The sequence below is a fragment of the Dipteris shenzhenensis genome, chromosome 16, assembly GCF_047967505.1.
Source record: "Dipteris shenzhenensis isolate YYH24624 ecotype China chromosome 16, Dip_SZ_1.0, whole genome shotgun sequence".
NCBI lineage: Eukaryota > Viridiplantae > Streptophyta > Polypodiopsida > Gleicheniales > Dipteridaceae > Dipteris > Dipteris shenzhenensis.
Window position 1 is genome coordinate 3,412,935 of NC_141611.1, and position 25,620 is coordinate 3,438,554.

Consider the following 25,620-nt stretch of genomic DNA (forward strand, 5'->3'; position numbering starts at 1 on the left):
GCTAATCACACGACCCTAACATTAAAACCCTTTGACCATATACATAAAGCCAAAAACGAATTCTTTACAATGGTTAGTCCTCAAAAGAGAAATGCCAAGCGACCCTTCCAATGTTGTGTTAGGGTTAAGCATGGAGTAATCTTAGAACATGTTGTGTCCAAGAATGGAATCTCCACGAATTACAATAAGATCAAGCTCATTAACCCAAAGGGATTTACAATGCTTTACATGGCACATGAGCTACTATAGAAGGTTTATATTCTGCTATGAAGAGATCGCTCGCCCCCTGTACGAGTCCCTCTTCATGCATCAGTGTCCTCGATGATGAAATCTAGGAATGCTCTTTACATCTAGTATACAAAAGTAAACCATGCCATGCGCACCGTGGGAATCTTATGATTGCGTACTTGTGTTCTTCCTCGATCTAGGATTCGTGTTGGTTTGCGTCCTGCATTATCCTCTATCTCTTGAAATAAAACAATACCCTCAATTAGTGAGTCATCTGGGTGCAAAAACTGTTTTGAACAAGAGACATGAAACATTGGGTGCACCTTACATCCTATGGTAATTCCAATCTATAGGCCACCTCGCCTATTCTCTTTAAAATTAACCACTGCCCACAGAATCGGGGTGATAACTTAGCAGCTCGACCTCTGGGAAAAACTTTTTCTCCTTTCTTAAATTCTCTGAAAGATCTATTTTCATCTGCATAAACCTTAGCTCTATCCATAGCTTGGCGGATGTTTGCCCTCGCAAGTGCTAGCATCTCCCTCATCTAAACAACACACTTCAAGGCACTAGGCGCTTTCTGAGGTATTCCAACTGTAGTTGAATTTGTTGGTCTATAATCATAGTTCAACTCAAATGGACTCATTCCTACACATGTATGTTGCCTCAATGATACATATGCTCTCAGCATATCTTCTATGGTCTGGTTGACTCTCTCTATCTAACCATCCGTTTCAAGATTGATCCCTACTACTCATTCCCAACTCAATTCTTAGTGCCTAAAACACTACAGTCCAAAAATGACCGGTAAATATAGTATCCATGTTTGACACTATGCATCGAAATATTGTAATACGAATTTCACTACTCACAAGGCACTAATAGACTCCCTAGTTAGAACGAAGTGACTCATCTTGGTAAGACGGTCAACCACCTTGTGTCATGTAAAAAGCCAAGTGGCTTAATCTGTTCTGTCTTACTTGACAATAGAAACACCATGCCAAATATTCATGAATACGCTTTTTCACTTTTGGCCAAAAGAAATCTGGCTTCAAGAGATCATAGATCTCCTCGGCACCTGGATGTCCCGCGTACGGGTTATCATGGCACTGTCGAATGACACTCTACCTAAGATCATTTTGACTAGGTATAACTAGCTTGCCACTATGCTTTATGATACCATCCACATAATATATCTTGCATAAGTTTGGCCTTTTTTGGATGCCAGGTCGTCTATTAACCTTGGGTTTAATCACAATAGCCTTCGACCAAAGGCTTTGGACAAACCCATCCACTTTCCAAGTTTCCCTTATCCCGTGAAACTCATATTATTGCATAATACATGACAACGCATCAGCAATCTTATTCTCCTTCCCTCTTCTGTACTGAATCTTCATATTAAACTCCTGCATGAGCTCTATCCACCTAGATGGGCGGCCACTCAAGTCAGTCTGATTATAAAAATACTTCAAAGTACCATGGTTCACATCCACATAAAACTCTGAACAATACAAGTAATGCCTCCATGCTTTCAAAGCATGAAAAACAGTGTATAACTCTTGTTTGTGAGTTGGCCAATTACGTTGAGAGGGAGAAAGCTTCTTGCTTTCAAAGGCTACTAACCTTCCCTCTTGAAGAAGAACCACCCCTACCGCAATGCCACTTGCATCAATTTCTAGGACAAATGGTTTTTGAACATTAACAATTTTTAACACTAGACTTGAGGCCTTTGCCTTCTTTCTTCACCCCTTTAGATAAGTCTAAGAGGGGTAATGCTATCTTAGGAGTCTAGAAGAATTTCACAAATCCTAGAACGGATTTGACCTCGGTAATTGTTCTCATTCACATACCTTTTTTATTTTCTTATAGTCAATATGAACACCATTTATCGAAATGACATGTCCGAGGTATGTGGGTTCATGTTTTAAAAACTCTATTTTTGCTTTCCTTAGCACAGAGCTTCACATTCTCAAAATTGCAACAATTGATATGTTTCCAAAGCAGAACAAAAATATTGATTAGTAGACACATGCGAGTTCAAATCAAGTTGTGAGGCCACCTTTACCATAGGTCCAAGAAGAGCAATTGAATTTTCATTAACTTGAAATCGAATCACATGATTCTGATATTTACAGAAGGGTTCTTAGCAAAGAACCACTCCATCCCAATTAAAATGTCAACCCTATTTAATCTCATAACATCGAAAGACAGTGCCTCTCAATAATCGTGAATCTCCATCAAAGATCTGGAACATCTCTTTGACTATGTAGCTCCATCCACGAGATTAACCACATAGCGGTGGCTACTAGGAACAGTTGGGATGCTCAGCTTCTATATAAGAGAAGCATTGATAAAATTGTTAAGTATTGCCCCTCTTGGTATTTGAAATGGCCTGCTTTTTTGAAAAAGTAAGGTCTGTGTAGCCGAGGTGAGAGAGAAAGTCAATAAAATTAAGCGCTTAAGACGAGGTGAATTGTTGCATCCTTTGTCAATACCTAAGAACAAATGGCAAAGTATTTCCACGGATTTTGTGGTAGGCTTACCACAAACCTCTCATGGGCATGGTGCAATTCCGGTAATTGTTAACCGAGTCACAAAATTGGCTAGATTCATACCTACAAGAGAGATTATTACAGCCAGTCAGCTTGCTTATTTGTTTGTTGAGAAGCTATTTAGCACATATGGCTTACCAGCTTAAATAGTCAGTAACAAAGATGCTAAGTTTACTAGGCATTTCTGGCGGGCTAAATTCCAGACTCAACTCAGCATGAGTTCTGCTGATCATCCGAAATTGGATGGACAAACTTTGAAAGATATGCTGAGAGCTTATGTCTGCCTAAGGCATATACCTAGATAAATCCATTAACATGACCAAACTCATTCTCTAAAAACACACACAGTACAATTTCAATCTCATGATAGTCACTCATAAGGTTGAAACCATAAACTCCATTACGCATAGCAAGGACTAGCTAGTATGGAATCCCCACTATGTCATCAGTGCCCAACCGTGGGTGTAAACCACAATATAACATATGCTCTCACGTATACAAATCCACACACACGCACACACACACACACACACACACACACTTGAGCATCCATTTATACAAATGTCTTCATACGGGAGTTTCTGTCGGCACTCCAGAGGTGAAGAGTTGTGACAAAGGCTAGCACTAAAGGAGAAGGCTAATCAAAAGTAGTCCACATTCTCTTCATTCAAGCTACAACTGCTTGTGAAGACTATACGATTTCATTTTTGTCTCTTCCAAACGATCGTCCAAGCAAAAAAAAGCTTAGACCATCTAGCTACTAGGGCAACACACCACTTAAGATAAAAAGAAGTTATCGCAATATTAGGAGGCCGCAACATGGACAAAACTTCACAAGGTGAAATTTGCATGTCTACTAATACGGCGCAAGCATATATCCAAGAACATGACCAAACTCATCCTCTAAAAACACAACACAGTGTGCAGTTTCAATCTCATGATAGTCACTCATAAGGTTGAAACCATAAACTACATCACGCATAGCAGCGACTAGCTACTATGACATCCCCCTCATGTCATCAACGCCCAACAGTGATAGTATAAACATATGCTCTCACACATACAAATCCACACCCCCACACATACTTGAGCATCCATTTATACAAAGGTTTTTGTACTGAGTTTCTAACAGCACTCTGGAGAATGCTTAGCACTATCGTAACCAAATTCAAGCAAAGGAAGTGAATCTTTCCAATCAGACTACTGATACTGCGAGAAATTCTTTCTATCTGAAACCAGCCTTTGGCAACACCAGAGGGCGGTGAACAATTAATAACCAGCAATACCATAATTTCAGCTGCTTAAAGAATTATTACAGCGAACCAGAAAATAATAACAGCCAACAAATAATCACAGAATAAACACAAGGAGCTAGATTGCCCCCAGATTGCCCCTTTCGATATTTCTTTATCATTTCTTCATAAGGCATCCAAATACAAGAAAAGCACCGCTGTACATCAACCTGAAATCAGCCGATGGAATAATCCGTTCACAGGCACTTCCATCCTACTATGCAATCACAAAAAGGCATCCTAGTCTAGTGTAATATCCCATGGCAGCCTTTCTTCCGATTCTGGTTGATAGTTCTAACTTGGCAACTTTGATACCTTTCAAGGGAGTCTTGGCAAGAAAGAAATCAGCCAAGTCTATCCTAGCAGCTCTAATACCCTTCACGCGAGTCCTGGCAAGACAAAGACCGGCCAAACAACCAACCTTGGCTGTTCCTAGCACACAGAAAGGCTAGCTGCAACAAGGCAATAGGATCTGAAGATTCTGAGGCACTAGGAGAGCTTCCACGATGCAATCGACTAATCTAAAGGCTCTAGGAACCCTGAAACAGCAACAAGCAACAAGGCGAATCTGTCTGGAGCGGATCTCAAGCAAGCACTTTATGACATCCCAAATCAGCCAGTCCCTAACCTCACACATGCCTCGTCCCACATCCTGCACCCTCTTCACTAGAGGAGGGGTAAAGGATGATGTAATGAAACTTCATAATGGCCGAGCGAAGGATCATGAGGGGCTATGCACTGAGTTCATTGCATATGGGATTAACTTCCTAGCCCCGATCTTAGCAAAGCTTTTTAATAAAGCTATTTGTTTGGGATTTCCACACACTTGGACCATTAACACTATCTCACCCATCCACAAGACAGGGGATCCCATGAGCCCGGAGAACTACAACACCATTATGATTGGACATGTCATGTCCAAGATTTATGCATCAGTACTTGACTCCAAGGTTAGCAGACTTGCAAAGTATTGAGGACTTAGAGCAGCAAGACAGACCGGATTCCGACGTGATCATGGAACCATGGACCACATTCTCACGCTCATATGTATCATCGAGGAGGCGAGGTCACGGAAGCAGAGGGTTTATTGTTGCTTTGTGGATTTCCGCAAGGCATTTGACACGGTTCCGAGAGCCCACCTCATACGGCGCCTACAGGACTTGAGTTATGACCAAGAGATCATCTGGGCTGTCATGGCACTTTACGAGAGAGTTTCAGGCAGAGTTCGAGCAGGATCCGGATGGACAAACGAGATCATGAGCACCATCGGGATCAAACAAGGGTGTCCTTTGTCGCCTACCTTGTTTGGCCCATTGACGAGCTTGAGACAGTGATGCAGACACAGGGGGTGTAGGTTGCTCTCTTGCAGGCACGCTGATCCAGATTTTGCTGTACACAGATGACATGGCTCTCTTGTCTTCCTCAGCAGAGGGGCTTCAGAGACACCTAGACGCACTACAGTCCTTTTGTGAGTCTCATGATTTGAAGGTCAACCTGGGTAAAACCAAGGTCATCATCTTCAATACATCTCGAGCCATCATGCGTCAGGAGCAGTTCACATTTGCGGGGTCATCTACTGAGATAGTTTCATCATACACTTATCTTGGGGTTATCTTCTCTGGACCCAGCTTCACTATGAGACTCACGATGCAGGCACGCTTGAGTAGAGGGTATGTTTCATTGGCCAGACTTGAGGGGCAGTGCTTCCGCTCGCACTTTCAGGATCCACGCACCAAGGGGTTGCTTTTTGACTCCTTGGTTCGACCAGCGGGGATGTACGGCAGCCCTTGTTGGGAGCCAGACTTGTCGAATATAGAGTGGGCCCGTGTGGAGCAGCTACAGGTTCTCATGTTATCACGGATGATTCGTGGTAAGTCATATGTTCCTCACCAGATCATTCATTTGGGTCACTCCCTTTACAGCTAGATGCTGCATTTCAAGTCATCACGTATCATACCGAGTTAGAGAATATGGGGATTATACCTCGGGGGGTAGCAGGCTACCATGGATAGCTCTATCCTCTTCTATGGCACTTGCAGCACGAGGAGACCAGAGGTGCTAATATGCATGTACAGAGAGATGGTTTGAGCGATTGGGGCTCCACATGGATAGACTAGGTCTCCCTTCCAGTACAGCATGGATGCTCCGTTTTCTCCCCTCTTATCACACGAGGTCAACCAGGTTATCCGTGAGGATCTACTACAGCTACACACATTTCGGACCTGGTTGGGACCGAGTGAACTCCTAGTGAAGCTTAGCTTCTACAGAGATCACTTCTTACATATCACAGCGGAGCCTACAGGGTTTCATTGACCCACCTGGATACACGCAGATTCACCTACCCCACTCGCTGAGAATCTCTCTTGGGTAGTTTTGGGTCTCTTCACACAGACTCCGCATCGAGAGCGGCAGAGCAGAGCGACTACCTAGGGAGAGGCGCATATGCACACTGTGTGACATGCAGGAGGTTGAGACAGAGGAGCATTTCATCTTCAGGTGTCCTGTGTACTATGAGATCCGAGGGCATTTCCACTGCCTCTTCAGGGATAGTTATGGGATTTTGGCCTGTTTCCTCTCCTACCCAGACCAAAGTATTTAGCAGGTTTCATTCATGAGGCACTTAGACACCGTGAGAGGATACTCCGAGCACGAAGACAGGAGCAGACTTCTTCCTCGGCTGATCCCTCTCAGAGCTCTATCACGGAGTTCTTTCAGCTAGATCACATGGACCCCCACGAGACGAGGCCTCGACATGACCGTGACCCGGAGCCTGTGACCCGACAGCTCAGACAGAGGGTTGACACACAGATCACACTTGGGGACATCCCCTCCTTGTTTACAGTCGGAGCCCGACCGACGGGGGTCACAGTAGCCCTGGTCAGACGCAAAGCTACGACCAGGAGACATGCCAGGAACGCACCTCTGAGTGGCCGACAGCACTCTATTGCCGACTTCATGCCTCCACTACCTCATCCATCCTGATATCTTGCTGCTGTCGATGATGATGATGATATTGATGACGATGCTCAGATTGATATATAGTCGACCATCGACATGACTATGTTGTACTTAGGACTTAGTACTGTCATTTTGCATTTTTGCATTTTGCATTGGTATGGACGCTCGTTTAGTAGCTCCACTACCATAGCTTGTTGTATCAGGATTTTCACGGTCTCATAGACCCATCGGTCTTCCGAAGACTTTAATAAACTTTCTTTCTTTCTTTCTCTTTTGGTGATTGATCCAATCCCAAGGAGGACTTCCCCTAGCAATGGCTAGCCAGCCCATGGAGCTGAAAGTCCATGCCTCTCTTATGAGAGTGTCTCTAACCCTACCCCTCTTACCTTTTTCTGTTCTTTCTGCTATTTTGATGACAGTTTAGTAAGTTTAACAGTTGCCCCTGTTACATTGGTAGTCGAAAATCAGCAAGACGATGTGATAGAATAGCCCTGGAGCACTTTTCCAGCTTGTGACGTGCCCCTCCCTCTTCTTCTGTGGTCCAAAAAACTGTCTCAAAGCCAATTTTGCCCTTTTTTGTTTGCTCCTCAAGCCAACTTGCTAAACATGGCCCCCTGAGCTATTTTTAGCAGCGGGATTTTTACCCCTCTCTAACATTCAGTCCCTTGCCTTGGCCCATGGAATTAATTGCACTGAAGTGTCCTTTACAATTTTAATTAGTTTAGGCTAGGTCAATCACCGTAACTTCCTAAAAATTAGAAATTCACGTCCCCATGACACTATCTTAAGGAGTGTGTTGCCCTATTAGCTAGATGGTCTAAATTTTTTTCACTTGGATGCTTGGGAGAGACTAAAATGAAATCGTGTAGTCTCCACAAGCAATTGTAGCTTAAATGAAGAGAATGTGGACTATTTTTTTATTAGCCTTCTCCTTTAGTGCTAAGATATGTTCCTGATTGGGCAACAGCAACAAAATATGTTACAGTTGGCTAGGGAACGCATATGCTTGCAGAGTTGAAACAGACTCTGGCAAACTGCACTTTCCATGTTTAGGAACTCGGGACGGAATGTCTCCTACTAAAGGAACGAATTGACATGAATTTACAGACAATCACTGTTCAAAACCAAGTCTTGGAGCAAGGGTCGAGTACTAATGAGCCCATTCAAATCCAAGAACGGATCAACTTACAGATGAATAAGCTTAAGGGTTCTCAAGAAGAACTTTATGGAGCTGCACTCCCACAAAGTTACAATCTCAAAGCTAGAACTCCAATTGCTAGCCCAGACCAGTAACGCAATGGATGAAACAATAAATGAAGTCTCATTACAGTGCATGGGTAAAGAGCTCGTGGCACCCCTACAAGTAGAAGATCATCTCAGAGGACGTGCACTAATCCAATGAAAGTACGTCTTGCTCAAGATACTCTCTACTTACCCAACCATGAAATGGGAATGTTCGATGGGGACAAAAGTTTTGCGTAGAATTTGTCATGACTTGACGGAAGATGAAAGAAATATCTTCTCCATGTCCATCCATGTAGGGTTTACTACACTTAGGACCGATGCTTTCGTTGCATGTGTTTGCCTCATGGGCAGTCCTCCCCTCAGGGTCATCGGTGGTTTGCTTCCTCCACTCCAGCCCTCAAACTTATCCATAGGGCATGACATCTCCAACATCCCCCCTTTGAAGCTAAGGTCCCGTCTCACCAAGAAAAAGACATGTTGAAAAATTACTCGGCCTATTCACCTCTAGCTTGCCATATCTCACGACTCTCTATGTCAATCTCCCAACCTCACTCCCCCTTGCTGCTACCACCCTCTTAACCTTTCCCAAGCTCCAATCAAATCTCTTTTCCCTTCACTGCCTCTTCGCTCATGCCTCTCACCACTTCCACCTTACCCAATACTCTCAGACTTACCAGCCCCTCACTCCTACCTTCTTTCCATCTATTGCTAATCCTACCACCAAGGGCTATCAAGTTGCTCAATCCATTTTCTCAGTCCTCCTTTCACTCCCCTCATATACCCCTCCCACTATTAACTCCCTTCCATATTGTTCACCCATGTCTCCAGCTTCTCTCCATGTACTGCAATCACCTCTGTCACACTTGAGATGCCATCAATAGCAATGGACATGATATTTGATTTTGAATATCAAGACCTAGATGATCCTAATCATATTCCCATGTCTGATTACAACTAAGATGGGGATCATTATGATGTAATCCCAATTCTATAATAACCCCATCAAGAAATTCTAGGACAAATACCCGGATATGAAGACTCGTAACGGATGGACCCTAAAAAATATATCGGATTATGAAGCCTGAGTTGGATCCCTAACCTGACTCGAGGCGACCCAAACTCTTTGATAATGCCTTCTTGAACGAATACATCCGTGCATCTCCATGCCTCTAAACCCATCCCAAGCTCTATGTAGTACCATGCCAGCGCTGTTGGGATGCCAACATACACACCTTAGGTGACGATCGTACCATTAACTGGCCACTGATCGAGCCATACTTTGGAGTAGAGGCACATTGATACGAGCGCTTCAGCAACATGAACAACGTATGCGAAGCAGCATTGACCACATCCTACGATAGGGTACTATCTTTTGTAAAACCTTGGAATTCATTCCTGAGGTTTCGCTCCACATCGACCGTCATCTGTCCACACTAAGTTTCAAACCCAATGACCGAATCGATGCTCAAATAAGAAGTAGACTCTATTAAAGAGTCATCTTCTTAGAAGATTGCCACATATGTCTCTTTGAACAGATGGTTGATACAGGCTTTCTAGAAACTGAGTAGCACTCTATGGTGCAAAGGCATTGGAACATGATCGACTAGCGCACCTCAAGTTCCACAGCCATTGTGTTACGTGCATGGCTTGCAACTCCATGATCACAATAAGACATAACCCGAGGATGGGTAATGAAACCGGTTCAAGGGTATGTTAACCATGTATCAACAAGGACTCAAGTAGCACAAACTCTATGTGTAGAGTAGCAACAAAGCTCCGCTTGTACTTACAAGAGCCTAGGAACAATCTCTTAGGAATCCTACATGCGCATTCTACATGCAACTCCCACATGCACATCTTACATGCGATTCCTATATGTGCATCCTACAGGTAGAGAGAGAGAGAGAGAGAGAGAGAGAGAGAGAGTCCTGTAGTTCTTACATGCAAAGAGAGAAGATCTCCAAACTTGTATAAATATCTCACGATAAAATTAAGCCCACACTCTTTGTGGCATTGTGCTCAATTCAATTTTCGTGTTCTTATGCAACTATCTCCAAGTGTCCATGCTCCATTGCACTATCAACATCCAACAGCATGTCCTACGCTTGTCTCCCACTCCCCCATTCTCTTACCTTGCAACTTTTCCTTTCTCTCTCCTCCTCTCTTTCTCTTATCTCTCCTCCAACCCCTTTGTTGTTCCACATTCCCTCTCGCCCACATCTATGCTTCACTTGAACCCTTATACTCCTAGATTAGCTCTCAACCCTTATCTTTCAGCATCTATGAGGGAGACAAGTTCTCACCGTGTACTCTATTCTAAACCCTCGAACCTCCTTCTAACCATGGAGTCTCCTTCTAAACCCTGGAACCTCCTTCTTAACCTTAAACGTGAAAGTCTGATGAATGATTCTATCAAACAAGCATGCACGACATCCACTTTACATACTTGAGTCTATGTTTCTTATCGAAATACAACCCAAGGTCTTAAGCTACACATATACTACGACGATGACAATGACACCAATATGTTTGTAGGTGATAAAAAAGCCTCGGAACCTTGTAAATGACGTAGAGAAGTGGCAATAGCTAGATTCTTCTTAGAATGTCATGTCTTTTGCAAGGCTATATCCACATAGTTCTAAATTCGAAGCTCTAACTGTAACCCTTTGGTCCCACACTTCAGTAGAACTTCCATTAGCCAAGTTTGACTACATACGTGTAGTCACATAGGCTAGTTTTTAGTTTCATCCTTCTCACAAGCTTAGAGTTAATTACATTATGTGTTAACGCCAAGTCGAACAACACAATGACATCATTATTGGCTACTTGCCCTTTCATTTAAATTACTCCGCATCACAAAACGTTGTATACCTCGATGTTATAAAGCGCACTATTCGCAAAACATACACACAATAAGACAAGTACTGACCTCTGAGAAGATCCTGTTAGCTAAATCTATTAGTACTTATCCCTGGTTTAGCCTTGTAGGCCATTTTTTGCTTCAGTCAACCCCCAAGTTGACTTCATTCATCAACTCTTTGTTGACTTTGGAACCTAATAGGCCACCACATGTAATTTCTTCATTATCCATTTGCAAGTACTTCGTGTTCTCTTAGTTGTTGTTTGCCTCCTTGCATTCCATTGCTCCTTCCACCCAATAGTGATATTAAACCAAGGTGATCCTTCCTGCTCTCCTTGCATGCACCAAGCTCAAGCTCCAAGCTCCAAGCACCGCCACGCTCAAGTTCCCACGCTACCCTTCATCGCAACTGTAGTTCAACATGCAGGCTTCAACACGCAACCTGTCCGTACAATCAGTGTGCAAGCTTCCATACGTTGGCCGTACAATTAGCATCAGAAATCAATGCCTACTGTACCTACATTGTAAAACCTTCCATGTAGTTTCCGTACAATCAATGTCAGAAATCTACACTTGTCGTACAATTTGCAAGAACTTCCATACGAGTTGCTCCTATTGAGTGTAAGCTTCGCGAAGTGTGGAACCATCGGGTTCCATTGCAACACGGAAAGAAATCACGATCATCGATTCTGTGGCAGCTCGCAAGAATGGATCAAGATGACCGCATATGATGTCGCAGATCGCATTCCTCAAACTGATGAGTTTTGCATGATCCATCACACACTTCACCTTTTCGGGCCTCTAAACTGCCCTCCGTTCATCAATGACGTTTTTGGAGTAACGTTGTCGCAATTGCCATCCACACCACCGCCAAGGCCGAGGCGTCAAGCTGATTCAATCCTTTGTTGTCCTTTGTCTTGACGATTGCTTAGTCCAAACATGCGCAACAGTGTTGTACAGCTGTACATATTGGTCGTACAGTGTCAACCCTGCTGTTTATAGATTTGTAGCCTGTCGTACAATCACGTTTCTAGACCAACGGCGGAGGTTGTCCATACAATTACCATACAACTGCATCAACAATTTTTTGTCCTATGTGCAGGTTGTACAACTGGCTGCCATGCAAGCACATTTGATTGCAACAATAAAATTTGGGGCATTCTATATATATTGCCAATATTTTGCAATCAGATTGCCAATTCGCAGACAATTTTTGAAACTTTTCCTCAATTTTCCCTCTTTTGTTGCAATTTGCCCTTTAGAGATGAGACTTTTCGCAGTGGGCTTCAATTTTGCAAAGGACAAGGCTTTTGGCAGATTTGTAACATGAGCCTCAACACTCATAAAAACTATCAGAAGTGATCCGAGGTGGTAACCCCTGATGCAATGCACTTTCCCCTGATGCAATGCACTTTTTCACTCAGTTTGAGTGAGATTGCAGACATTTTGCTATATTTAGCAGTTTAATTTTGGCAGATTTTGGGGATTTTTGACGCAAGGGGTAATTTATTGAAGACATTTGGATCCAAGAGCATTAAAATGGGCTAGAATTATAGCACATTGAGTCCCCCTTGTAATATTACAACAGAAATTAGGGGTTTTTTCCATTTGTCCTCTTTTTGGCATATTGCCCTCTCAGAATTTGGGCTTTTGGCATCGGCATTCGCTTGGTACAACCCAATTTGAAATTTGGATAGTTTGTCCTGGGCTTTTCTATCTTGTGCCCTCCTCTTGCCTCGGGGATTTCTAGCCACTATTTGTGGACGGATTCAGCTCATATTTACATTGGACAAATTTGTAGGACATTTTTCCTTTGATTTGGGAAGGTCACTTTTGCAGGCCAGTGTTCTCTTGGATAGATTTTTGCTAGATAGCTTATTGACAACATTTGGGGGGACAGCCTTTTAAGAACACACTTGATAATACTTGGTGGCCACCTGTTGGTATCCAAATATTGTCTCTTGATAATACTTAGTGGCCACCTGTTGGTATCCAAATATTGTCTCTTGTGGCCACCTGTTGGTATCTAGAGATTGTCTCTAGACCTGTCTCTCTAGTATAGGCACCTGCTGCCACCATAGCCACTACAGGTGGTGCTATACCACTTCCTCATTTACCAGTGCTCCTACAATGCTTGCCGCGGTAGGAAGCTACCCGAACACACAGGCACATGCAATGATTGCTATGAATAGCAAGAGGGAAATTATGCCTCACATTCAGTCTTGCAAGATAGCCAAAATTGCATGGGACACTTTGGCCAACCTATATTAGATTTGGAACAAGGTTGCCTATTTGTGCAGGCAGCTCAATGGTGTTCAAAGCATGGATGCCTGCCTCACACAAATTAAGGAATTTAGAGCAGCTCATCAATGTTAATGAGATTGTCCTAGATTCACAGGTGGTGTCTACAACACTTGATGGGCTCCCTGACTCATACTAGGGATTTGCTATGACATTGAGGCTAACCTCAACCACTATTCTTTTGATCCGATTGTTTTCCTGCTCCTGGAGGAGAAGCAAAGTCGTCAAAATAGAAACAGGGCTACTTCTACTCATGCAGATTAGGCCTTTGCCACCAATCACAAGGAGGAAGACAAAGGGAGGGGGGGGGGGGGTTACAGCAAGCCCAAACCTTCATCTGCTATCTTATCATCTTCTTCTCCTGTTGATAGAAGAAGCACTGTAATTATTGCAGGAAGCCCGTCCACGACATCTCTAATGTCGAAAGCGCATTGCTTCGGAAAAGAAAAAACAGCAGCAAGGTATTGCAATTGCAAAATGCTCCTCACTGTCACTCTCATGAGATAGCAAACTTGGCTTAGGATGAGTGGGCGTTTGTGTTAGAATTATTATTATATTCTAGCAGTGACCAATGTAAAGTAATGTTAGGGGCACTTTTCCCTCATTTGAGGTTTTCCCCCCTAACCACAGTTAGTTCACTAACTACGGTTAGTGAAGGATAAGGTTTTGTCACTTAGACAAGACCTTTCCCTCTTGTTGCACTACTTCACTCTTTCTATTGCAAACTAAACGTTCAGCTCTCTTGCTCTCTCACTCTCTATTTCTAACATTTGGTATCAAAGCAACAAGACCCTGCTCCAAGCTTCCTGCCCAGCTCCCTACCCCTTGCCCGCAAGCTCCTCCTACTCCCAGCACGCTATTCGCATCTCTCCAGCCCGTCCGTACAATCTGTACGGACTGATTCCATACATTCGCGCTAACCCGTACAGTTTGTACCATCAATTAGCCCGCCAGCATTCTGTACATCTGCGCCAGCCCGTACAGTGTCCGTACATCGCCGCCATCAGTGTCCGTACAGCGTCGTACGACATACGAACTGACAGTCCGTAATGTCTGTTCCGTACTGCCAGGTGCCCTGTGGCGTACTGCACCGTCCGTACACGTACATCCGTACACAGGCGTCTTTACACAGACATCCGTACACAGGCGCCCGTACACAGGCGTTCCATACGCAATCGTCTGTACTGCATGTCGCCATTTCGTACCTGACAGCGTTGGTTGTCCAGCGTTGGTTGTCCGTACTCCGTACAGGTTGCTGCAAATCCGTACACAAGGATTTATGTACATTTTGCAAGCTGTTGTACTCTTCGTTGGCGTCCGCACTTCTGTGCAGGTTTTATTCTTGCAGGTACGCTAGCAGTTGGTTTTTTGGCAAGCATTGTTTGCAGATAGCCATTGTTTGGCTTAGATCTTGCAGAGGATTTGGGGCATTCTGTCTTTGTGGGCAGACATTGCAGTTGGTTTGCAGGTTGTCCAAAAATTTGGGGCTTTTGCAATTACACTGCAATTTTGCAGTGAAATTTGGGGCTTTTGCAAGCAGAGTGCAATTTGTGCAACATTTGGGGCTTTTAGATCATCTACCCTCTTTTGTATGCAATTTCTCACAAGAAATTGGGGCTTTTGCATTTGGGTTGCAATTTTGCAGGTAAAAGAGCATTTTGGAAGTTTGCAAACAGTTTTGGACTCAGTGTGAGTCAATTTGCAGACTTTTGCCACTTTTTGCAGATTCTATTTGCAAATTTCTGGGCATTGAGTAGAGCATTGTGGTGAATTTTGAGCCGTTGACAGGCTGTGACAGTATTTGTCACTGTGGGCATATTTTTCTTTGCAGATTTTACTCATGCATTTTATATCCCAGGAAGGGATTTCACTTGGTCAGTCTGCTGTATTTTTTGAGATTATCTGGTGTAAATGGCTCATAACAACTCAAATGAGGTATTCAGGGTTCTTACACAGGAGGATAAGTTGGATGGCACCAACTACTCCTTGTGGAGTTTCATGGTTCGCAATATCTTGGTTGGCAGACATCTTTGGGATTATGTCAATGGAGATGAAGGAAGACCAGATACAGCGACTACACCTGTCACTCCTACAGCTGGAGGCAGGGGTAGAGGTACAAATATAGCACAGGTGATTGGAGCAGCCGCTCCAGGAGCTCCCATAGCAAAGCAAAAAAGATGGGACTCTAGAGATGCACAAGCTCTTTCAGTAATTTCTCTTTCTGTCAAGAGGTTCATTATACCTCATATTCGGTCATGCAAGACATCTATCGCAGCTTGGGAAATACTAGAGAGTATGTTTGCAGCAAGAAATGATGCCAGGGTTTCCTTTCTGAAGCGAGAACTTTCCCATACACATATAGAGGAGGGAGATTCCATGAATTCTCACCTCACAAAGCTTCAGGACCTCAAGGAACAATTGCTGAATATTGATGAAGTCATTCTGGATTCAGAGATGATCACCACCACTCCGAACTCTCTTCATGAGTCCTATCTTGGTTTTCACACCTCGCTGAATTTGTCATTGAGGGGGGGCAGCAATCCTCTCTCCTTTCACGAGTTGGTAGGACTTCTGTTGCAGGAGAAACAAACTCGCAGAAATATGGCAACCCGGGCTGGCGAGCATGCTATGCTCTCCAAGTTCAAGCCCAAGGGTAAAGGGCAACAAAAGCCACATGCCAATCAGCCCACACATCAGCATAAAGCTGATTCTAGACAGCCTTCTTATAAGGCAAAGGGTGATACAAATAAGCATAAAAAGAAGGGCATCTATCATTATTGCAAAAAGCCAGGTCATTATATTGGAGAGTGCAAAAAGCGCATAGCCAAAGAGAAGAAAAGGGATTCCGGTATGGCTGTATCAGATGCATTAGTTCCATATTCTCATGATGGAGGAGATGTTGCAGCCAACTTGGTCGAAGAGCACTATGCCTTTCTGTCTTGCACTTCAGATTTTTCAGTGGGTAGCTCTGATATTACAACCACTCATGATGATGACCCATATGCTTTCTTGACTTGCAGCTATGATCCTTCAAAGGATGAATGCTCTTTTAGTATTGATGAGACACTACATACTTGGTATTTTGACAGTGGTACTTCAAAGCACATCACTTCCAAGAAAAGTCTGTTTGTAACTCTGCATTCTTCACCTACCAAGAAAAAGGTAACTTGTGCGAATAATTCTTATTATTCCAATGTGTGGAGTGGAAGACATTATTCTCACATCCATTGATGGCACAGATTTCAGAATTTCAGATGTACTCTATGTGCCAGGGATAAAGAAGAAAGTACTTTGAGTGTCCTCACTCAATAGAGGAGGATTTCAGGTTGTTTTTGATGATGACAAGTGTGCAGTCAAAGACAAAGAAGATGACTATGCTTTGATGTTGTCTGGCGCTTTGTATCGGGGTCTTTTTCAGCTTGATCTATATGAAAAAAGATCCCATCTTGCATTATCCGTTAGCACTCCCACTGCTGCGATGCAGAATGCGGAGTTATGGCATGCCAAGTATGGGCACATGAACTATGGCAGCTTAATGACACTTCAGAGGCATGATATGGTTGATGCATTGCCTCCTTTGAAGTCTCCTCCTCATGCATGTGAAGGCTGCATTCTTGGCAAAATGCATAGACTTCCCTTCAAAAAGGATGGTGCATTGAAAGCTACACGGAAATTACAACTTATTCACAGTGATGTCTATGGTCCCATGAGGACACCTGCTTTTGGGGGTTATCTCTATTTTGTTACATTCATAGATGACTTTACCAACTACACTTGGGTCTATGGTCTCAAGGTAAAATCAGAAGTGTTTATGCATTTCAAACACTTTGTGGCTATGGTTGAGAATGAGACAGGACTCAAGGTACAAACACTTCGCACAGATCGAGGGGGGCAGTATATGTCTCATGAATTTGAGACATTTTTGAAAGAAAAAGGCATCATGCATCAGCTTACAGTGAGGCTTACACCTCAACAGAATGGCAAAGCTGAGCGGAAGAATCGCACCGCCATGGAAATGGATAGATGCATGCTCACAAGTAAGAAGTTGCCTCACAGATTTTGGCTGGAAGGCCTCATGTATGTCAACTATATTTTAAATCAGGCTCCTACAAAGGCTTTGAAGACAATCACTTCCTATGAGGCATGGCATGGGAAAAAGCCTTCAGTGGACCATTTCAGAGTTTTTGGTTGTGTTGCATATGCCCACGTGCCTGTGGAGTTCAGACACAAGTTGTCAGACAAGGCACTCAAATGCATTTTTGTGGGATATAGTTCACAAAGCAAAGGCTATCGTCCCTACAATCCTGCTACACGCAAGATTTTTGTTAGAGATGTTATATTCTCTGAAAATTCAGCACATACACATGCTGAATTTCAGATTCCAACCTCTTCAGATGATGTATTTGAGGGGATGCTTCCTATAGCATTTGGTTCCCCCGTTGAAACTCAGAATTTACAGCAACCTCCGCCAGATCCACATGTACAGATTCAGCCCCCAGCTGAATTAGTACAACCTCAGGGTGTGGATGAAGTTGTCAGGCAAGAAATTCAAGAGATACACACAGCCAAAACAGTCCCGCATTGGTTGCTTCAGACTCTTAGGGAGAGTAGGCTTGAGGCTCCATTGCCTGGCAAAATTCGTAGTGCAGTAAGGCACATGGGGTGGGCTCTTTCAGTTCAATCAGCTTATGCACGTACTCTTCTTGATGAAGAGGAGACTAAGACATTTGAAGAAGCAAAGGATAATGTGCATTGGATGAATGCCATGCACGATGAATTGCAGTCCATTCATAAAAATCAGACTTGCGATGCCACCAGGTAAGAATGCCATAGGTACACGTTGGGTTTTCAAAGTTCAAAGAAAGCCAGATGGGTCCATTGATTGGTACAAGGCAAGGCTGGTTGCAAAAGGATATGCTCAGAAAAAGGGCATAGATTATGAGGAGACTTTTGCTCCTACATCCAGGATGACCACCATCAGGTCAGTTATAGCAATGGCTGCAAATTTTGAATTGAATGTTCATCAGTTGGACATTAAAACAGCTTTCCTTAATGGAGACTTGTTGGAAGAGGTTTATGTCAAACAACCTCCAGGCTTTGAAATTTCAGGCAAGCTGAATAAAGCTTTGTATGGGCTGAAACAAGCTCCACGTGCATGGTATGCCAAAATTGATGCCTTTCTAACCAGCAAGGGGCTGCACAATAGTCCAACTGAGAGCACCCTCTACATCAAGAAGGATGGGGGGGATATTTCGGTCATCATTCTTTATGTAGATGACATGCTGCTCACTGGATCAAATGAGGAAGTAATTGCAGATTTCAAAGTCCAATTGAAAGCTACATTTGATATGTCAGACTTGGGCTTGTTACATTTCTTTTTGGGGATCCAGTTTATTCAAGAGAAACGTGGCATTGTTATGTCTCAGTCCAAGTATGTTCAAAAACTCTTGGACAGATTCAACATGCATGATTGCAAGCCTATGTCCACTCCCATGGAGCCGGGGCTGAAGCTTACGATGCATGATGCGGGTGAATCAATTGATGTCACACTCTATAGTCAGGCTGTTGGATGCCTCATTTATCTCTGCAATACACGACCTGATATTCAGTTTTCAGTTTCTCAGGTGAGTAAGTATATGCACAGCCCAAAGATTATGCATTGGCAGGCTGTAAAACGCATCTTCTGTTACTTGCAAGGTACAAAGTCTTTTGGCTTGATGTTTCCCAAGGGGGGGACTTGCAGATGCATGCTTACAGTGACTCAGATTGGGCTGGAGACTATGATACTAGGCAGTCCACCAGTGGAAATTATTTCTTTCTAGGACATGCTTGCATTTCTTGGTTGAGCAAGAAACAGTCTACAATGGCTACCTCCTCATGTGAAGCTGAGTACAGGGCAGCTTTCACAGCAACAGTCAAATGTGTTTGGCTGCGTCGTTTGTTTGCTGATCTTCATCTTTCATTGGAGGGTCCTTCTCCGATTCTCACTGATAGTCAGAGTGCTATAGCAATGGCAAAGAATCCTGTGTTTCATGCTCGCACGAAGCACATTGACGTTCACTATCACTATGTTAGAGAGTCAACACATGACAATGTTGCAGACATCTTCACCAAAGCACTTCCACGTGAAAAGTTTGAGGCATTTCGTAGTGCCCTGAACTTATTTCCTTTTGGTGATTGATCATTTCCTTGTAGATGACATTGGCACTGCAGGGGGGCTGTTAGAATTATTATTATATTCTAGCAGTGACCAATGTAATGTAAAAAGTAGGTTAGGGGCACTTTTCCCTCGTTTGAGGTTTTTTCCCCTAACCACAAGTAGTTCACTAACTACGGTTAGTGAACGATAAGGTTTTGCCGCTTAGACAAAACCTTTCCCTCTTGTTGTACTACTTCACTCTTTCTATTGCAAACTAAACATTCAGCTCTCTTGCTCTCTCACTCTCTACTTCTAACAGTTTGTTGTGACCTGCCACTACAATCTAGAGTGGAAGTTTTATACGTTCCAGGTATCAAGAGAAATCTGATTTCTATTTCATCCATCTCCACACATGGCCTTAGAGTTCTTTTTGATGGTCATCATCATTGTGCTATGCATGATATCCGGTATAGTAACTGTATTGTACTCAATGGGACACTTGACAGCGGGCTGTATCACCTTGATTATTTTGGAAAACAGGCTGCTATAGAAGCTAATGCCATTGCTGAAACTGTGATTTCCCAACACTCATTTTGGCATGAGAGATTGGGGCATCTAAACTTAAACAATTTGGTGAAGATGCATTCAAAAGACATGGTAGTAGATCCCCCACCCATGCATGCATGAGCAAATCTAATTATCTATAGTAGGATGGTCAACAACAAGAGACAATCAAACTAGAAGATATGCTACGAGCATATGCAAGTAAAAGGTAAACAAATTGGGAAAAGCATCCTCCAATTTTACAATTCACATGCAAAAAATTCTTAGAATTCAGCAACATGCTGTAGTTTATTCATGTTGATGTATGGATTTCAGCCTACTGTACCAGTGTCCATAGGGCTTGAGAAGTCAAAGGTCCTAGTTGTTTAAGACTTTCTCAAAGACATGAATCAGATGTTGAAACATGCAAAAGATCTCTAGATAGCGCTAAAAGCTACGTGGATCCACAAAGAAGAAAAGCCAATCTTGACACAGGTGGGAAACCTATTAAAAGTACCAGTCTTCCAAAAACCTAAACACTGGTGAGTGGGTTCCCTCCGGTAATTTACTGGGTGCCTATGCTTATAGAGCATATCTCTTGCCACCATCCCTTACTAAAAACAAGTGACAACCAATTTACCTTAAGTAAATTCTCAAACAAACAAAAGCTTGAGACCTCACCTTTCCTGTAGCTTTTTCATCTTGCCGTGAAAATGCCTTTGCCATAGCAATCGCAGCTGCTTTCACTCGGTGCACAGGGGTACAATTCACATAAAATGCATACTTGTTTTCTTCTGAATATGAGCCCTCAAAACTGGGACCAGATTTGCTGGTTAAAAATGCCATGTTATCAACTTTCTTTTCATCCAATACAGGGTAGTGTGCCCCTGCAGAGCTCATTCCCACTGCACCTGCATACTCACATATAGTTGAGCTTGATCCTCCTAAATAAATGTCACTTATCCCCAGTCTGATATCCATACCAGGAGACGAAGATATGTTCCCAACTATAGACTTGGTCCCACTGTGTCCATCTCTCAAGAGAGCACTTATGTCATTAATAAGCTCAGAGTGTGACAAATTTGGTGAGGAACCAGAGTGAGCACGTACAGGCATGCATCCAGATGTGCAAATTTGATCCTCACTTGTGCTGATGGGGACTTCCTGCAAGACATTGTATTCCGCATTCTTCCTTTTCTCTTCTTGTAGGATGCTCTGATTGTTTACAGTCTCAATGACCGCTTGGCCCTTCTGACTGTTTACTGAACTCTCTATCATCTGTTTGCAAATTTCAGTAAAAGCACTCTGCGTAACTGCCACCTGTCATGAGAAGCAAACAGTTCAACTCCATTCTGATTTTACGACTTATGAGCAACAAACCTGCTGCTACACATAAAAATATGAGGATACTAACTTTAGAAACTTGAATGTTATGTTTGCAACTAATCTAATTTCCGCTCACAATAAACTCACCCGTGTGTCAGTATCAAGAGGAAGCAGACAAGAGAAGAAACTATGAAGAAGTGGAGAAAAATAGGCTGGAAATACACGAGGTGCCCAACTTTGCATGTACTGTTCTGCTGACAGACGCGACTCTGGATCTAACTGAATCATATGAAGGATCATGTCCCTTATGCCAACATCACGTACCTATCCAAACCGACAAATGACTCCCTCAAATGATGAGCACAAACAATAGAGCCTACAAGATTGTTGAAAAAAAGTGTGAATACACATGCAAGCCAGGCATTTCATTGAAAGACCTTTTGCAGTGAAGGGCACGGGTCATACTGTCCTCTGCGATAGGCAAGCAGCTGTGAGAGGTCAAAGAGCGCCTGACCTTCTAGGAAAAGTTCTGCAATAACACAACTGCAATGCAAAGATTCACCTCAAATTTACACAAGGTGCATCCACGGACACACTCAAAGAATTGACATATACAAGGCTCTAACACTCACCCAACCGAAAAAATATCCATGGCAGGTTTCAGGGGACCATTTATGGCACTCTCCACATCTCCACCTGGTTCATAAAATCGCTGGTCCAACACCAAAAACAGGCATTACTTACTTCCCAATGGCACCAAAAAACATTGTAAATGTGTCCAGGCCAACAATGCCGACCTCTTCATATATACAGGGCATATAAGTACAGCTAATTCTTTAGAACTCACCTCTGGTGCAAGATAGCAACGCCTTCTCCCTCCAGTATCAAAAAAGAAAGAAAAATCGGCAGGATTATCCACAGGTAAATAAGTTGGCTTGAAAGATGCAAAGTCTGCTAGGTATAACCAATTCCAGGATGTAACAAGCACATTCTCACACTTGATATCTCCTGTTGAACATGAAAACATATTAGCTTTTGCATGCTGGTGGGATGACAGACCAACATCGTCAATAAAAAGATAGAAATTATTTACCATGACAGACGCCCCGCTCATGACTTTGCTTCACTGCAAGCAGCAGCTGCGCAACCAGACAGCTCAGGTCGGCAATTGTATCTGGCAAGAAAGACTTCAAGTCACCCACAAGAACCTTTTTGTATCTTCCCACCCCAATATATTAAGGCATTTGGAAATTACCTGAAAAGCAAGCCATTTCTTCTCAATCATGCTTAGAAATGGACGAGTGCTGATGCGATCATGCAAATTGCTAAAAAAGTACTGCCGAAGAAGATATGCGGCTTTGTCCGTCTCCAACCAATACTGCAGAAATGTGAAACTGTTACTCAACCTGGTCCAGTATTTGGAATAGACACGATAACAAATTCCTGGAAAAGGGACAGCAAACATATTCTCTTCATTTCTGTCTTTTTGTGATGCCTATATTTTTCTTTCCTTCATGCAAGAAAAAGGTACCACACCAGTAGAAATTAATAATTAAAAGGAACAACAGCCCTCACTTGAAAAGGCCAAACGTGTGAATGCTCAATCTTTCTAAGTTGCTCCCGGATCTTATGAAGCCTCTTCTCATGTTCCTGATTGCAAAAAATGACAGGATAGGAACAAGCATTAAGGAAACCTTGCACAAACTTCAAAATCATACAAATAAGATAATACATAGAAATTGTGAGAGTGGTGCACGTGCTTCCGGAAGCATGAGGAGAGAGACAGAGAGAGAGAGAGAGAGAGGCAATAGCAACTGATATATCCAGGGTACAATCCACAGCCAAGGGGCTGGACAAGTGTGAGAAAGAATGCTCCAAGGAAGCCCACAGGTGAGACAATAAATGGAGAGTGGGGAGGTGCTTTTAGAGGCCCCTAGCCAACCTGGTCGGCTGGCCAATGAGCCGACCAGCCAGGTTGGTTGACCCAACCAGGCCCCAGTCGGCTGACCCAGCCTTGGTTCGGTCGGGTGAGGGTCCGGTTGACCCGAACATACAGGTTGGTTGACAAGACCTGGTTGGGGCCCAATTTAGGGACCCAACCCAGCCCTGACTACTGCCTCGAGCAGGGCACACCCACAGAGAAGCCCTCTCTCCCTATGAGATGCCATACTCTAATACCCTCTCTACAGCTCATGGTGTGCACAATAATCTGAAGATGCAAGCTGAAGAAGATGCACCCAAGGACGCACCAGCACCGTGCCTACTCGATTCACCTCGGAGCACTAAATAGCCTATAGATCCTCGAACCATAATGCCACCTCAAATAGCAAATGAGATGTCCTCACCTATGATGTCCCATGCCAATCTGCACTAGGATACCAATGAGATATGATGATATGTAGAACACACCACGACCTGTATGCTCCAGTGAGCACATCATGAACAGGAACTTTGAACAATGAACTTCGATACACACTATGTCCAAAATCACTGCGACATCAAGCCATGAGCTCTGGTGCACAGCTCCACACACCTGCTTTGCCTACCACACTTTCAAATGATTGGGGCTATTATTAGCCCGCAATCCCTCCCACATTGTCATGTGCATAGCAATGATGTATTTGGGGGAAAGTAGCACACTGCAATGAAGATTGGACCTGCCTCCAATAGTCGTACTCGTATCCACATATGTTGTGCATGCTCCTCTTTCCTCCCTACGGATATGAATGGCCTTGAGTGTGATCTAAAGAGAACAGCTACACTTCTAGAGCTGACTCCCAAGTGTACCCCATCACTGTAGGTGGCCTTGAGTGTGATCTGAAACACCTCTAGAGCTGACTCTCAGGTGTACCCCATCACTGTAGGTAGCCCTCTCTCTAGGCTCTCACGTGTCTCCATGTAAAGGATCATATCTCTATTAGTGTAATTCTCCAAGAAACCACCCAGATAGGACCAAAAGGTACCATTGCAATTCCATACTGCCATTTTCAATCCACTTTGTGCGCTCATCCCATAGGCCCGACACCGTCATAACTCCCCATCTTCCTTCTCTTCCCTGTCTACACTGTCTCGAATGATCACTTTACCATCCCTGTAGGCAGCCCATTTCCCTGCTTTCCCTGCTGCCATCACGTGCAACATTCCTTCCCTCCGGTGCTCTTGTTGTAGGAGTGTCACTAGTGACCTTGTCGGTGCCTCGGGCTTGCCCACTCTCCAAGCTGTCTCGCACGTGAGGTTCACACCCATTTTGGTGAACGGGGTCTTTGCATCCACCATAGGAGTGTCTCCCACTGTGAGACCTCCAACCAAAACATTTAGAGCCTTGTTGTTCCTCCTTTTGTCCTCATCCAAAGCATCTGAAATAATCTTTTTCTTGGGGGCTGTGCCTTTCTTGACCACATCTTTCCATTCTAGAATTGCAGCCTCCCCTTTGGTGATGTTTTGTGTGAATTCAGCATGCTTACCATGCATGGTGTGCCTGCAAGGATGCCAAGCCTTTTCTAAGCTTCGTTCTCAGATTTCAGCTCTTCCATTGCTTTGGATGCCCCTTCCGGAGCTCCTTGTACATCTCTCAACTGTTTTAGCTCGGTCCTCACAGCTTGCACTTGATCTTTGAGGCTGCTCTTTTCTGATTCCCATGCTGTTCTTTCCTTTCCCACTCATCCTTCTTGTTCTTCTCCTTCCACCATTCCTGTTGCATACGTCCACTTTGTTTATTGAACTCAGCCAATGCTGTGTCTACATGCGCTTTTTCATTTAGCAATGCCACATTGGTGGCTTCCAGACCATCAACCTTCTCAACCAACACTAGGCAAATCTTGTGAAGGTGAGAGATGACATCAGAGATCCCACCTTTGGGTGCTCCTGCTGTGTAGCCATTTATTGCTTCCAAAGCTTGCTTTCCCAATGTGTCTTCGACACAACCTCGTGTAGGCATTGTAACAAACACTTCTACAAATCCCTGCTGTTTTCTTGAATGCGAAGAAATCCTTTCCTTCCCACTCACTTGCCTGGCATATTGTGTTTGCTGTGTTTGTGTCGATTTTCTCTGTTTTGTACTCTATTTTCCTCTACCCTCCATGCTTTCCACGCAGTCTTCTTCCTCACATGCTGTATGTTTGCTTGCAGCCAGGGCCTGGGTACACAAAGGACTTCAATGAGAGGTATTTCTAAGTA

At 43.6% G+C, this 25,620-nt stretch overlaps 1 protein-coding gene across 5 annotated transcripts in view; it reads right to left on the reverse strand.

Annotated features, from left to right (window-relative positions):
• The window catches only part of VPS15 (protein kinase family protein / WD-40 repeat family protein), a 62,588-nt gene that overhangs the window by 26,250 nt on the left and 10,718 nt on the right, over positions 1-25,620 (reverse strand). For 2 of the 5 annotated variants that reach the window (XM_087386864.1, XM_087386863.1), the window contains exons 2-9: positions 23,020-23,094; positions 22,700-22,822; positions 22,538-22,618; positions 22,292-22,452; positions 22,077-22,156; positions 21,882-21,987; positions 21,592-21,768; positions 20,800-21,438 (exon numbers count right to left, since the gene is read on the reverse strand). In XM_087386864.1, coding sequence (XP_087242990.1) covers positions 20,800-21,438; positions 21,592-21,768; positions 21,882-21,987; positions 22,077-22,156; positions 22,292-22,452; positions 22,538-22,618; positions 22,700-22,715 — 1,260 coding nt within the window. In that variant the 5' untranslated portion in view covers positions 22,716-22,822; positions 23,020-23,094. Of the gene's footprint in view, positions 1-20,799; positions 21,439-21,591; positions 21,769-21,881; positions 21,988-22,076; positions 22,157-22,291; positions 22,453-22,537; positions 22,619-22,699; positions 22,823-23,019; positions 23,095-25,620 lie in introns of those variants that run through there. The other 3 variants (XM_087386865.1, XM_087386862.1, XM_087386866.1) reach the window with 2 other exon arrangements.